This window comes from Cornus florida, unplaced genomic scaffold (assembly GCF_030987335.1).
Source record: "Cornus florida cultivar Cherokee Brave unplaced genomic scaffold, ASM3098733v1 CherokeeBrave_3.0.0_Hap2_Chr01, whole genome shotgun sequence".
Classification (NCBI taxonomy): domain Eukaryota; kingdom Viridiplantae; phylum Streptophyta; class Magnoliopsida; order Cornales; family Cornaceae; genus Cornus; species Cornus florida.
In genome coordinates this window covers 18786125-18801633 of record NW_026775571.1, presented here as the reverse complement: position 1 = coordinate 18801633, position 15509 = coordinate 18786125, and the positions used below count along the sequence as shown (strand labels likewise).

At 38.2% G+C, this 15509-nt stretch overlaps 1 protein-coding gene across 5 annotated transcripts in view; it reads left to right on the top strand.

Moving 5' to 3' along the window:
• Positions 1–15509, top strand: part of LOC132293356 (uncharacterized) — a 77207-nt gene that overhangs the window by 23751 nt on the left and 37947 nt on the right. For all 5 annotated transcript variants that reach the window (XR_009477827.1, XR_009477828.1, XM_059790815.1 and 2 more), the window contains exons 6-9: positions 1068–1147; positions 3060–3119; positions 3909–4008; positions 4120–4197. Coding sequence is in view for 3 of the 5 variants with exons in the window: in XM_059790815.1 (XP_059646798.1) it covers positions 1068–1147; positions 3060–3119; positions 3909–4008; positions 4120–4197 (318 nt within the window). In the remaining 2 variants the exon portion in view is untranslated. The remainder of the gene's footprint in view (positions 1–1067; positions 1148–3059; positions 3120–3908; positions 4009–4119; positions 4198–15509) is intronic.

The following is a 15509-nucleotide window of genomic DNA, read 5'->3' as shown; positions in this document are numbered from 1 at the left end:
TGCAAGATCACTAATCCCCCTTTTAATCCTTGAAACTTGCTACTAGAGTGGACGTCCACAATGCAATTCTCAAGTTGATCATCAAGTTTCACGGGGGCAAAAAAAGAAATTCTTTTGGATAAAATTGAGCAAGGGGGATTAGTTTTTTCTTCTCAAGCAGAGAATGAATCATTTGGGCACAAGCATGCCACACAAAGTAACAACTCCATATTCGCTTATGTAAAATGACTATTTAGCTCTTGAAGTTGCATATCTATGATGACATAAAACAAATCAACATGATAATGATGCAATTTGCTTTATGTCGTGGTTGTCCTCGAGTTAGAAACACATCATCCATATTATGAACATGAATTTCATGTTTGACACAAAAATAAGAAACTTGATCGAGTAAAGAATCACATCCACTCTCTCTCCTTTTTTTTTTTTTTTTTGGTTTTGTTTTCCATCTCTGGATGGCTTTTGTTAATTGTTACTACATTAGCTTTTTCATGTTCAAGTTACTCTTAAGATGCAATTAGCCCAACTTTTTCTTTCTCAAGAAAGCAAGCTCCACTTGCTTCTGCTTATAAGTTGGATTTGGGAATTTACTTGCGAAGGCAAGAGTCACTGGCTGGTGGACTTCTGTGCTCCTCAAACTCTTCGGCAGAATTCTTACATTCTATCATCTTATCTCTCTATTTCTATGTTTTTTTTTCTCTTTTTCTTCTTCTCTTTCTCCACACTCATGTCTCTTTATATTTATGTATGTAAAATAAAAAAGAAATCCTTCTATTTCAACAAGCACTCAATGTTGAAATTTTAGTGGAGAAAGGGATTGAACCTGTCGAATAGGTTTGTAAGGATAGAAGGGAGGGAGAATTACTCAACACCATTTAAAACTTGCTTACGAGTTATTCTCTTTGAATTTGTTCTTTTTTGAGCCTCTTATGAACTTCATCACCTAGAGAAAATTTTCTTATAGATATTCGTTGTTTGTCAATTAAATTTTTTCTTTTTCTTCTCATGAAAGCAATAATCATGCTGGTGCCATGGATAACTGATCTTTGTTTATGTCATTTCTGCAGATGAGTCATATCATAGCGTCAATAGTGAGTTGAGAGATTTGCCTTCTGTTGAGCTATCTACACTTCCTTTAATACTGAAGGTTTTTATTGATCCTTTTTTCTCCATTTTTCAGATAATTTAAAATTTTATTTTTTTCGTTATTTTTACTTCATCTATTTTTCCATGAGCATGGTATGTGCTGGTCGAGATAATTCAGACTGCTTATCATTTTTGTGGCATTGGAATTCTTGTCCAGCTGACTCTAATTGGATGATGTTGTTGCTCTTGTGGCATTAGCCAAGTCACTGACCCTTTTTCTATCTCGCTGGAAGTTGCAATTAGCTATGTGGTAAGAAAAATGTAAAATCTTGAAGAGGGCAAGTCACCCAAAGTGAAATAGGGGAGGTGGGGGGAGGAAGGTTCTTTGTGGAGGATTCTGTTGATAAACTACCAAATAGATTACAATAAAACCAGTCTTCTAATAGTAGAATAGCTTATAGTCCACGGTCTTTGCTTTCGTTGAGGGCCAGTAACTTAGCTTATTGACTTAATCACTAACTTTCAGCTTCTTTGTGATTCTGATATCATCTTAGGAAAATTTACTACTTCATTTAGAATTTTAGAATTACTTTTACTTTGGTTTGTTTGTTCTTGAATTCGGAAATTTGTTTGCGTTATTGTAATAATAGAAGACAAGCAACGGTGTGGGAGGGGAATATTATTTTATTATTATTATTTCCCTAGTTATTATTATTATTATTATTATTATTTTTGTTGAGAATTTCTTATACTAAAGAAATTCAGTGCTTGTATACCAAAAATTGGACACTCCAATTGCCAAAATGTGCTTCCTTTCTACTTGATAACATTAATATTACTACCTGTAATAATGTTAAATCTTAAAATTTCTTAAGTGGAATAGTGAATATAGTGATGATTCAATGAGTCATGTCCCTTAATTTTTGTTTTATGTTTTATGTTTTTTTAGACTTCCCTCAAGCCTAATATTAGAGTTATTAATGCCTTCCTATTGTTCAAACAAAAACCTAAAGGTGGCAGATGTAATTGGCGTAGTTTTTGAAATTCATGATAGTTCTTACTTGGTTATGTTATTTTCATTTTCCTTTTTTAGTAAGTAAAAGATTCACTAAGAGACTGCCAAGTGGGTGCGAAACACATGTTCTTGCCAAGTATGTAAAGGGAAACAGCAACACACAAAAACTAAATCCAGTGTAAAGAAGTTTAACCACCAAGAGAATCTACATAATTATGAAGATAAGTGCAATCCTCCATAACACTAAATGGTAAAGAATTCAGCAAGAGTTTCTGAAACTTGAGTAGTGGCACCTTTAAAAGATCTCCTGCTCCGCTGAAGCAAATACTTTGAGAAAGATGTAAGTAAGCGGTTCCCATCACCTGTCTACTGCTCTTCCTTACTCTGTTCTCTTGAAAACCACCTTGCAGCTCTGCTACAGAGCTAGACCACCTACCAGATTACAAACAGGTCAAACAAAAGATTCCACAGCTTTCAAGTCTCATTGCTTTGAAGTAAGAGATGATTACTCCTCATTCCTCTTAAACATGCAATTTCAGAGAACTTTTCCTCTTTACTAATTTTCCAATGGTAAGGATGGCTCAAAAAGTATCTGTCCATGTGGAAAAGGCCACCTTGGAAGGTAATTTTGTATGCCAGAATTCATTTATGATTACTAGGGTGCTCAAGAAACATGCACTTTCCTTTATTATTGAAATATGGAATTTTCCATTTAGTTATAGCCTTATAGGAGACAAAGTGTTAGTTTCACTTACAGGGTGGAGGTGTAAATTTGTTTCCAATTTATGTTTTGGCATTATTTTGCACAAGGTGACTCCTTTTAGACTCAAATCCACCATTTGTGGCAGCACAATTTTTTTTATCATTGCAGCAAGCAATTGCCCCTAGATGCATTGATGCATAGATATTTATATGTACACATTATAATCAATTGATTCGATTGCTTTTGGTCTTGCAGACTGTGATGGACAGTGGCATTACTGATCAGATGCGTCTGACAGAACTCATATTACATGATGTAAGCTTCCCGCAGACATATTTTAGTAAAAGTGATGTGCGATATACATTGTTAGAAATGGTTTGATGGCACTTTTCTGACTATGCAGTCTCAAGTGTAGAAGTTTCCATAAATAGAAGTTGTTATTCCAAGAGTCAAATATATGATGTCCGTAGTGGTCAAAAAGCTTTGAAGAGCCTATTAGTTGGCCTAGCTGGTTGTCAGAAGGTTGAATACATGTTGTACATGAAATGTTGATTTCAGTTTGTGAAATGCTCTTGCCAAACTTATTACCAACCATTATACCTCTCTAAGAAACTAACTGTGTAAATATCAAAGAAGGCTTCATAATAAAAAACAACTGGTAAATATAATGGTTATTGTAGAGGATTTGACTTCTGCTGTAGTTTCATTAATTTGTATGTTGATGTGCTTTGTATTAATTTTGATGTGCAATAACTGTATCCAAATTTTGCAGTTGAAGCGTTTTGTTCTTATTGCAAAAAATAAATTTTTTTGGGCGTCAAAATAAGTTATAGACAGTGTCTTGGTTTATTATAGAAGTTTTTGAAGTTATGTTAGAAATGAGAACTCTGGTTATTTAGCATCTTTATGCATTTAATTTGGCTTTTTATTTTTATCTTTTTCTTCATCTTTTCAATTTCTTTTTTGAATATTTTTTATTTTATTTTATTTTTAATAGATTTTTGTGTCTCTCATGACTCTGTTTATTTTTCCTACCGATTCATGTTCCTTGTTAACATATGATTAATCAATATGAGCTCTCTACAAAATTGATTGTTTGCACAGCAAAATTTTCTACAAAGGCTGATGGACCTGTTTAGAATCTGTGAAGATTTGGAAAATATTGATGGCCTTCACATGATATTCAAGATAGTCAAAGGGATTGGTTGGTATTCTAATTTTAACTATATTTTGTTGTTTGATCTTCAGTATTTGCTTCTCTGTGCATGCATATTTTTCTTTGGGCTAATTGACTTTTTTGTCTTATTTCTTGCAGTTTTGCTCAATAGTCATCAAATCTTTGAGAAAATATTTGGTGATGAATTGATAATGGATATTATTGGTTCCCTCGAATGTAAGTTGTTTGTCTAAAGAATTCACTTTAATTACCTTCTGAATAGAACCAATGTTTCTCTCTCCTTTTTATCTCTTAATGATATCAAATTGGTACTCTTAGTTCTTGTGCTGTTGAGGACTGTGTTATGGGTCTAGATTAGAAAACTTTCATTTTGGATTATTGATATTAGTCTGGTTGTACCTTGATAACATAGCTTTTGCCTCATGTAACAAACATCCAAATTTTTTTATGCTCGTAACATGTAGGTGGTTGATATTATCTTTTTCATTCTTACTGTCACACTTATTTATTATGGTTAATTGCACAAAACCCCATTGGACTGAATTTTGTTCTCTTTACCCTCTTGAAATAAAGTTAATCCCTTGAACTATTGAAACTGTACAAATATGGCCAACAACCCGTCATTAGGTGACTGTTATATATCTCTTAAAATTACTAAATTGCCATTAAGGTTAATTGTACAAAACCATCTAAAAGAAATTTGCATGTGATCCCCTGGAATAGGAATATTCAAATTTCTTATAGTTTAGGGATTTATCAATTCTTTAATAGTTTATCTCTTAATGGTAAGTTGAAGGAAGGAGGTGTTGATGTAGGAACAATTTGCTCTAATATCACTTGATGTGAAACCAGACAATTGATGCCAGTAATTGTAAAATCAGAAAACTTATTAAAAAAAAAATTAATTGTAAAATCAGAAAGAAAAATGGGTTAGAGAAGATAGAAGATGAGTCAAGTCTAGAAGAAAGGGATGAGATGACAGACGAAGGGGCTGAGAAGAGACATTGGAAAGATAGACTGGATAGACCTTTGTTGTTAAAAGTGCGCATAAGAGCCAAAAGGCGCATGATTTTCGCATGTTGAAACTAGAAGAGATTGAAAAGATGGACAGGATATACTATTGTTGTTGAAGGCGCACTTATGCACCAAAAAGGCACAAGGAGCAACGAGGTGCATGATTTTTGTCTGTTGCAAGCACAGGTGAGGCAACCTCACTAAGGCGCATGCTTTAGCGTGAGGAGTGCAAGTCGCAAAACGCCAGGAAGGCACGCCTAGTTGAATTGAATTGCTTAAAGTTATTTTGCTCATGTGGTTTTTAACCATTGGGATCATTGCGTGATCTTACAGTGAATTGCAGTACATATGATAAAAAAAACCTTTTCCCATAAATAAGAGAACGGAAGCACCTGGTAAGCTACAAAAGAAAAGTTAAAAAAAAACAAAGAAAAGGAAAAAAAAAAAAAAAATAACTTACTGCCATCGGCGACTACACCGGAGCTCAACCACGGGTGATTCATGTGATATAGCTATGTTTTCTTATTCGTCCTCATATTTCTCTTTTTTCTTCCCCATTGCACAATTATAAACCATAATTCATCTCCCTTGGAAAGTTTCTCTTCTCTCTCTCTCTCCGTCTCCCTCATCAGAAAAGTCTCTTTGCCCCTTCTCTGAATGCCATCTGTGTCAGTGGGGGTATTTTTTTTCCCAAATAAAAGGGTTTGCTTGGTTTTAGGAGTGAAAACTCATGCTTGGATACTATTTATTTATTTATTTATTTTTCTCTTTTAATAAGTGATATTTCATTAAAAAAAGCGCCCAAAAAGGAGCGCACCTGAGGAACAACTGCAGAAAAGAAAGCAGCACTGAACCCCCAAGCTATCCATACAAACCTCATATAAGTTTAAATTCTCTTTAACCCAAAAAAATAAAGAACACAAAATAGAGTGCTTTAACACCCAGATCGGTTCTTCGACACCATCAAAGGATCTCCTATCTCTCTCTCCACAAGTCCCACCAAATACATAACAGACTGGTCCTCCAAGCATTTCGACCTTGACTCGTCACTGTACATCCCCTCTAATATTTGAGAGCTTCCAAATTAGATGCTGGTGGCACCCACTGCATCCCAAATGCTGAAAAAAATATGGCCCAAACGTCTCTCGCTACTGGACAATGCAATAAAAGATGTTTCATTGACTTCTCTTACCTTAGTACATACACGACCAATTAACCACAATCTGGCGCCACTTCTTCAAGTTGTCCAGGTCAAGACCCAACACCACTGTCCTTCCAGAAAAAGGTCATCTTGAGTGGGGCTTTAGTTCTCTGCACTGCTTTCCAGCGAAATGCAACCTCCTGATCCTCTGAAGTGCCTGATAGAATGATCTAACCGCAAACCCTCCATGCCCTTCTTCCATCCAGCACCATTCATCATTGCCCTCCGTATCCATTGGCCGTTGATAAATCATATATAAAAGACCTCTTCTAATTTCCAATTCTGAATAGGTCTACCAAACTGCATATCCCATTTTGCTATGCCGTTATCAAGACGATACAGTTAGCCACTATGCCATGTTATCAACCGCAATTCCAAATAGTCTTTTGGATATACAAGCATGAGGTCTATCATCACACCAAGCATTGGTTTAAAATCTGATACGTCTCCCTCTTTACACTTTTTTTTGGGGGGTTAAATTAAGTAAGATTTCATTAGAAACCCTCAAAAGGGGGGCGCGACCAGAGAAATACAAAAGGCCCTATATCCAACCACCAACCAAAGATTCTATATTTTCAAACTATCTACAAGCTTAACTATCTCCCCCATTGATTTACAATTCCATTCTTTGATCCAGAAAACTAAAGAGCAGAAAATAGAATATTTCACAGCTGCTATAGGAGTTTCCTCCCCCTCAAAAAGCCTCTTATTTCACTCCCTCCACATGCCCCACCACAAGCATAAGGGAGTAGCCTTCGAAGCCTCTTGAGCTTTAGCTTGCGAACCAACTATACAACCTCTCTAAAGCCTCTAGCATGCTTAACGTGGAACTCAATGAGACCTAGAAGATGCCCAAAAGAGCTAGGAACATGTCCCACACTTCTCTAACCATTTGGCACTGCGAGAGAAGATGACCAACTGTCTCCTCAGTCTTCTTGCACGTGCAATATCCATTAACCAATATGTGGCGTCTCTTCCTTAAGCTATCGATAGTCAGGATTCTCTCAAGAGCCATCGTCTAATCGAAGAAAGCAACCTTGGAGGGAGTAACACCACCCCCCCAACCCAACCCACTTACTTATCATAAAGTGTGATGTTGTGGCTCGAATTTGGTGGCGGGTCGCATTGTGACCCGACGACCCGTTGGATGAGCTTTGTGTGAAAATTTTTTGATCTGTTTTTGCTCATGGGACGTGGACTCTAATAGGCCAATATATAAGGGCGCTCAGGTTTTGGAGTGGTGTAAGAGAGAGACTGAAATTCATATAGAAACAGAGTGGGGTTGAAAACTTGTAATCTCTGATTTTACACATTGTGAAGACTTTCGCTGGATCTTAACTGTAAACATAGGTTGTTGCCGAACTACGTATAAATCTTTGTGTTCTTTGTGTGGTGTGTTTACTTTTCTGTCGTGATTCTTGATTTTATCTTGGTTCGTTGCGTTTGACATAACATAAAGCAATGCCAAAAATCTGGTAATGTTGTTCATCTCCCAATCCTGTAAGTGCCTCTTAAAGCAAGTATCATTAAAGAGTGCCGAAACGGGGACCATATCCCACAAAATCACTACACAAGGGTCAAATAGGGCCCTAATCTCTCAAAATTTATAAAATCCCAAGAGATGATGACAATCGGTAATTGAGATTTGCTTGTCGACCGCAATATAATATAATAACTGGAGAACACTGGTTTGTCTCCACACCAAACATCTGTCCATAGATGGATGTGCCTCGCGGACCTCACCTTGAACTTGATTTGTTTTGAAAAATCATTTCACCTCTTCCGAATGAATTTCTAAATCCTTACACTAGCTGGACCACTCACCTTCGAAGAACTCAAACTTCCCTAATCTTCCCCATATTTCCTCTAAATAATTTTCCCCCAAAGTCTATCTCTCTCCACCTTGAACTTACACAACCATTTTCCAAGCAATGCTCGGTTGAATAAGACTAACCTTCAAGCCCCTAAACCCTTACTTGTATCTAGGGATGACAATAGGGTGGGTTGGGGCGGGGAACGCCATCCTCGTTTAGAATAGCTACCCCCATACTGGCATATCCGCCCCAAAACCGTTAAACGGGGTGGGCAGGGGCGGGTTTTGTAGAGTATTTTCGTAATTGTAATACGAATCTAATGAAAGTAAATAATAAAACAAATTTTCTATGATAATAATAGTTCTTTCTCTCTTATGCGGATAAAAACAAGATTCAACTTCTCAATTGAAATTTAAGACTAAAATTATTATTGGAACATCAAAATAATATATAAAATTTCTTAAATAAGAATAATACAAAAGAATATTTAGTGATTGGAATAGAATAAACTAAGATTTGCTTAATACATGTCTAATATTATTGAATATAAAATAAAGTATAAGGACAAAATTGTAATTTATAACTATAAACGGGGCAAGGTGGGGTGACCATTCCCCATCCCCGCTCCATATTTATACGGGTTTTCAATCCTAACCCCATCCCCTCCCCAAAACCATTTAACCACCCCCATAACCGGTTTAAACGGGGCGGGGTGGGGCGGGTACTAGACACCGCGGGGTATTTTGCCATCCCCACCTGTATCGAACTGTAGACCTTCTCCCAACTCACTTAGCGATAAACTCATCCCCAAACTGCCCTAGAGTAAATTCTTTTGAAGCTTCTAAATCCTCCTTGCAACAATGGCTAGAATCTGAAATAAAGACAAAAAGTAGGTTGGAATATTTGAAAGGGTATTCTTCATAAGAGTAATAAGTCTCATTTTGATAACTATTGTTTCTTCCATCCTTCAAGTCTTTTATCAGGAAGCTCCACAAATCGGATCCCAAGTAGCCATCTGTCTCGACGACGCTCCCAACATCATCCCCTATACATCGTCGGGAATGAACCTACACAACATTCTAGAAAGTTGGCCAAGGTATCTATCTCACCAACCTTCCCCATCGGAACAATTTTGCTCTCCTCTATCCTTTTCTACTCCAAACCATCCAGCAAAGGCCACCAATTGGAGCTCTTTGTATAGAGATTTTGGTGAAAGGAGATCACTCTTCTATCGACATCCTCCTCTCCACTCAACAAATCATCGTGGATATGTATTTTCTTGATATGGTTGCTCCTTCGATGTGCGTTGGTGAACCTATGAAAGAATCTTGTATTTTTGTCGCCTTCCTTAAGCCACAATGCTTTGGACTTTTGATGCCACGAGATCTCCTATGGCATAGCTATCTCGTCAATTTCCCTTTTAAATTATTCTCCATTTCTCTCCCCTCACCCCCTTCCTTCTGATCAAACACTGACATTTCCATAAACAATATACTCTTCCTCTATTCCTTGTTTCCGAACACCTCCTTATTCTACTTCTGCAAATCTGCCTTCAGTAATCGGAACTTGGATGCAAGAACATAATTCATGTTCCCCTATACGTTGTAACCATCCTACCAAATCCTAACCATGTCCTTGAACCCTTTTGCATGGTTCCACATGGTTTCAAATTGGAATGGGGTCTTCCTCTTCCTCACCCCTTTGTAGTCTAATAGTAACGTGTGATGTTGTGGCCCGAATTTAGTGCCTGGTTGTGTTGCGATCTGTTTACAACCCGATGACCCATTGAATGAGCTTTGTGTGGGCCCGGTTTTTCTCTTGTGGGTCATGGACCATATTTAGCACTCTCTTGTTCCCGATATATAAATGTGCTTAGGGTTTGGAGTGGGATTAATGAGAGACATTGAAAATTGCAAAATAGAGAGTGAGAGCGAGAGCTAGGGTTTCGGGGCTAAAACATGTAATCTCCAGATGCCGGATCTTCATTGTGGATGTAGGCTTTGCCGAACCACGCTAAATCTTTGTGTGCTTTTTTGTGTGGCGTGTTTATTTTTTGTCGTGTTTCTTGGGTTCCCTATGTTTGTTATTACAAATTGATATCAGATATTTCGGTCTGAAGCAGGGATGACGGCCAAGTTTCTAGAAATCGAGAAGTTTAACGGCAGAAATGATTTCAACCTGTCGCAGGTTTAGATGTAGGCTCTATCGGTTCAACATGGGTTATCCAAAGCGCCAAAGGGGAAGGATGCACTGCCAGAAAAGATTAAGGACAAAGATGAGGTTATGGAGAAAGCACACAGTATAATTTTGTTGTGCTTGGGTAACGAGGTTTTGTGAGAAGTTGCTGGAGAGACTACACTAGATGGGTTATGGACCAAGTTGCAATCTCTGTATATGACGGAATCTCTTGCGAATTGCTTGTATCTAAAGAAGTGGTTGTTCACTCTTCAGATGCACAAGGTTTGTTTATGAAAGATCATCTTGACGAGGTAAACAGTATCATTATGGACTTGAATGATATTGATGTCAAGATAGAAGATGAGGATGAGACTATTATTCTGTTGTGTTCTCTACCACCCTCGTATGAGAATTTTGTCGATACGATGATTTATGACAAAACTGCTTTGTCCATGGAGGACGTGAAGACAACTCTGAATTCCAAAGAGTTGTAGAGGAGGACGTTTGAGGGCAATATAGAAAGTTCGGCAAAGGGGTTGGTTGTTAGAGGGATCTCGAATTAGAAGGAAGGGTTTGGTAGCAGAAATCGTTCCAAGTATAAGAATAGAAAGAAGGTGCTGAGATGCTACATTTGTCACAAGGAAGGTGCTGAGATGCTACATTTGTCACAAGGAAGGGCACTTAAAGAAAGACTGTCCGCAGCGTAAGAAGGGAAAGGGAAAATCCGCTGAAGTTGATAGTGTGGCTGTTTTGGAGGGTAATGATTCTGATGGTGGTAATGTTCTCACGATTTCATTCAACAGCTCTTGCGATGCGTGGATTCTTGATTTGGGTTGCTCGTTTCATGCTTGTCCAAAACAGGGACTGGTTTACCTCTTATCAGTCCATTAATGGAGTGGAAGTTCTGATGGGCAATGATGCTTCCTGCAAGATTGTAGGTATTGTACAGTTCAAATCAAGATGTATGACGGGATAGTGAGATGACATCGTATACCAGAACTGAGGAAGAATTTGATTTCCCTAGATTCTATCTGCATTTACAAGGCTGGAGGTGGAGTCATTGTGGTTTCAAAGGGTGCTCATGTGGTGGTGAAGGGATTGAAGAAGCATTGTTTATACGCTCAGCAGGGTAGCACAGTCACGAGTTCAGTTGCTGTATCGTCCTCTAATCCAGATTCAGATACTACCAGATTGTGGCATATGTGGCTTGGGCATATGAGTGAGGGGATGAATGTTCCGAGTAAGCAGGTTCTGCTTGGTGGTCAAAAGATGGATTTCTATGAGCATTGCGTCTTCAGGAAGCAGTGGAGAGTGAAGTTCAATTTAGGAATTCACACAACCGAAGGAAAAGATGCATTGGAAGAGCTACTGGTTTTCACTTGGGTACTTTCCCTGTTAATTTACCTTGGACTGCCTGGTTGTTCCCTTATCTAACAAAGAAAGGAGATCTATACTGTTCGGAATCTGTTTGCAAACATAGGTCTGGAACAGAGTTGAGAAAAGCTAAGTGAATCAGACCCCTCCTTACCACCCCTTATTGCATGACTACTACTTCTCAAACTGGATGCAACTGTGCTTGCAACTTCCCTATTTATACGTACATAAACTCTGCTAACAAATAAGTTTAGGCCAAATTTACTATATTTCTTGATGTCTACTACTTTTCGTCTCTCTTTTATTAGTGAAATAGGCATTTCAATGAAAAAGGCGGTGTTTATACAAGCTGGAAGAAATTGATATAACTCAAGTATAGGATTCATAGAAAATTGATTCTCCTTTCTATGCTTAGCCTTGAAGACGATCGCTTCTCAACCGTACCATTGATGGCTATAAATACCAGTCCTCACTCATAATCTCTTTTCACAGCATCAAAACCCTTTTCTCTTTTCCTTCGTCTTTCTTCTTGCTTTTGGGGGGTCCCTCTAAGGTTACTTCACATGGTGGTAGATATATGATGACATGATTGCTGACTTTTCTCGGAAAGTTTGGATTTATATTATGAAGCACAAGAATGAGGCTTTTGTCATGTTCAAATAGTGGAAGATCTTGATTAAGAAGCAGACTGGAAAACAGGTTAAATGCTTGAGGATAGACAATGGCTTGGAATTTTGTGATGGATAATTTAATGAGTCTACAAGACTCACGTGATTGTGAGACACCACACAATGAGGAAAACTCCACAGCATAATGGAGTTGCAGAATGGATGATTAGAACGCTGTTGGAGAGGGCACAGTGTATACTGTCTAATGTAAGGTTAGGCAGAGCGTTTTGGGTTGAAGCTGTTTCTACAACTAGTTAATTTGGGATGAAGCTGTTTCTACAACTAGTTACTTGGTGAACCGGTCTCCGTCGACTGCTTTTGACTGTAAGATTCTGGAGGAGGTATGGTCTGGTTCTCTTGCTAGTTATTACAATATGAGAATATTTGGGTACCCTGCGTATGATCATGTGAATGAAGGGAAGCTAACTGATGGCTAAGAAGTGCATATTTCTTGGTTATCAGCGTAGGGTCAAGGGATACAGATTATGGTGCCTAGAGGCTTCAGGAAAGAAGATACTTGTTAGTAGGGATGTGACCTTTCATGAGTCTGCGATGCTTACTCCGAAAAAGGAGGTAGTTGATTCAGAGAGAGCCTAGGGTGTCAGGTGGAGCATGTAGAGGTTTAGTAAGAGGATATTTCTCATTGGTCAACTAATGAGCATGTGCAGTTTCGAACTAAGGGAGATGCACAGTTGGAGTAGTATAATGTGGCAAGTATGGGTATTCACATGTTGATTCGGTTGCTTATGCAATTAGTGTGGTAGAGGATATTGATGAGCAGGTACTGCATACTTATCATGAGGCCATCACAGGCGGAGGGTCAGCACAGTGGTCTATTGCCATGAGTGAGGAGATGGAGTCTTTTCATAAGAAGGGCCAGAAGATTGTGGGCTGTAAATGGGTCTTCAAGATGGAAGGAAGGAAATCCAGGAGTTGAAGATCCGAGGTTCAAGGCATGCTTGGTGGCGAAGTGCTATACACAGAATGAAGGGGTGGACTTCAATCAGGTTTTCTCTTCTGTGGTGAAATATAGCTCGATCAGGTGTTATTTGCTATGGTTGCTTTGTATGACTTGGAGCTTAAGCAGCTTGATGTCAAGACTGCTTTCTTGCATGGTGAGTTGGAAGAGGAGATTTATATGCATCAGAGACAAGATACTCCCACAAACCACCCCCCTCTGAATCCTTCACTAAACCATAGGCCCTAGAGAAAACCTAAGAGAATCCGTCCTCCTCTGTGACAAAAAGACAAGATATGGAATATCTCCCCTTCACTACATCCACCTTCGACACCCATCTCCTATTCTACAAGACCAAAATACCTACTTGCTTACCTCTAGCATCAAGGGCCTCCCAATCAACTTATAGAGTTCCCCAAATACTCCTCAAAATCCTCTCTATGGTAGAGGCCAATTTAGATTCCCTTTTTTTTTTTTTTTCTTTTTCTCGAAAGGTTGGCCGATTCAGATTCCTGCAAGCACACCATTTGGGCACCTCGCTTCCACAATGCCAATTTCACCACCTTCCTCCGTTTCGGGCATCAAGTTCCCGGACATTTAAGACAGTATTTTAAACTTGATGTACACACAATCTTTCCCCTTGCCCCCTCCTTGGATCTAATGTGTTTAAATAACTTATTCCAACTCTTCATGACAATTTTCTGAAGGCCCACTTTTGCTAAGACATACATCTCCCTAGACATCTACCCTTTCGACCCTCTCCAACCTCACACTCAATGATCCTCTTCCACATTTTTTTTTCTCTCTCCAAGACTCCAACTCATCTCCACAACCACTTCCCCGATAAGGCTTGATTAAAAAAATTTAGTTTTCGAACTCTTAAGCCTCCCTTCCGATTAGGTTGACGCACCTTGTCCATACTCATCAAGTGTTTTTTAAATTTGTTCGCTATTCCCCTCGCAAAGAGTTCTTTTGCAGCTTCTCAATCCTTTTCACCAGATATGAGGGAATCTTTAAGAAGGATATATAATATGTGTACGTGGGAAGATCTGAGTGGGTGCTTTTAATGAGAGTAAGGTGGCCCCCTTTGTGAGATAGTTTCTTCCATACAATTTACAACAAGCCCTTTCTCAAACTTCTCCACCATTGGATCCTGCCCAGAAGAAACCCTCTATGAGATTCCCAAAGGAAGACCCAAATATTTCACCAGGAAATCTCCAACAGCGCATCCCAAATCTCAGCTAATGCAAATACATTCTCAACCTACTCCACCAGAACAATCTCTCTTTCCTATGTTCATCTTCAGACCAGACACTGCTTGGGAACTAATCAACACTAATCTTAAGAATCTTAATTGATACTCTGCTGCATAACAAAACACTAATTTTTTTTTTAAATTTTTTTTTCCCCCCTGCAAATACGAGATGAGAAGTATACTCTGGTGACTGGTCTTAATGACGGTCTTCGACTGTGATTTAGGTTGCCATGAGCCAGTTAGTGATCTGCGTAGTAGCAATTCTGTGGCGATGACTCGACTCCGACGAAAAGAACGGAGGCAATTACGTGCAAATTAACCTTAATTACATCAAGAACTTTTCATTAGTGAACTATAAAAGAGTGCTTTTAAAATCATACAGAAAGAAGGGGATGAGAATGATGAGACGAGGCTAGAAGAAGGTGTCGAGGAGAAAGATGAAAGAGGTGAGAAGAGAAGTTGAAATAATAGGCTGGATAGATTGAAGGGTTGAGAAGAGTAAGAAGATTGGATGGAGGAGAACATAAGAGAGAATTCTGAAATCACGATAATTTTCCAATGATCCAAAAACTGAATTGTTTGATTACGCAATACTCCCTCTATCCCATATTATAAGTCCATTATCGGGTTTCTAACTTTTTAAGCGGACATGCATTTATTATATTATCCCCTTATAAATTCACCAAGTTACCCTTTAAGGTTTATATATATATATATAGATATATATATTATCAAGTTGGAAAAAGTATTCAAAGCAAAGGGCAACTTGGAAAGTTAAAAAGTTAAATTTCCAAATGTGGTAGGTCCTTGGGACATTCCAAAAAAGAAATGTGGACTTATGATTTGGGCCGGAGGGAGTAGCTTTTATTTAAGCGAAAGCATAGACAAACCTCAGAAACCCTAAAATAATAAAGTACTAAAATATCCTTAAGATTAAAACATTACCAAAAGAATACAACAAATAAAAGTTAACCCTAATTACCTCAAACCCCTAATTCTATCTATCTTTGTTCTTCTCCAAAACTAAAGGTCAAAATAATGTGAGGCTCATGCATGCAGATCATAA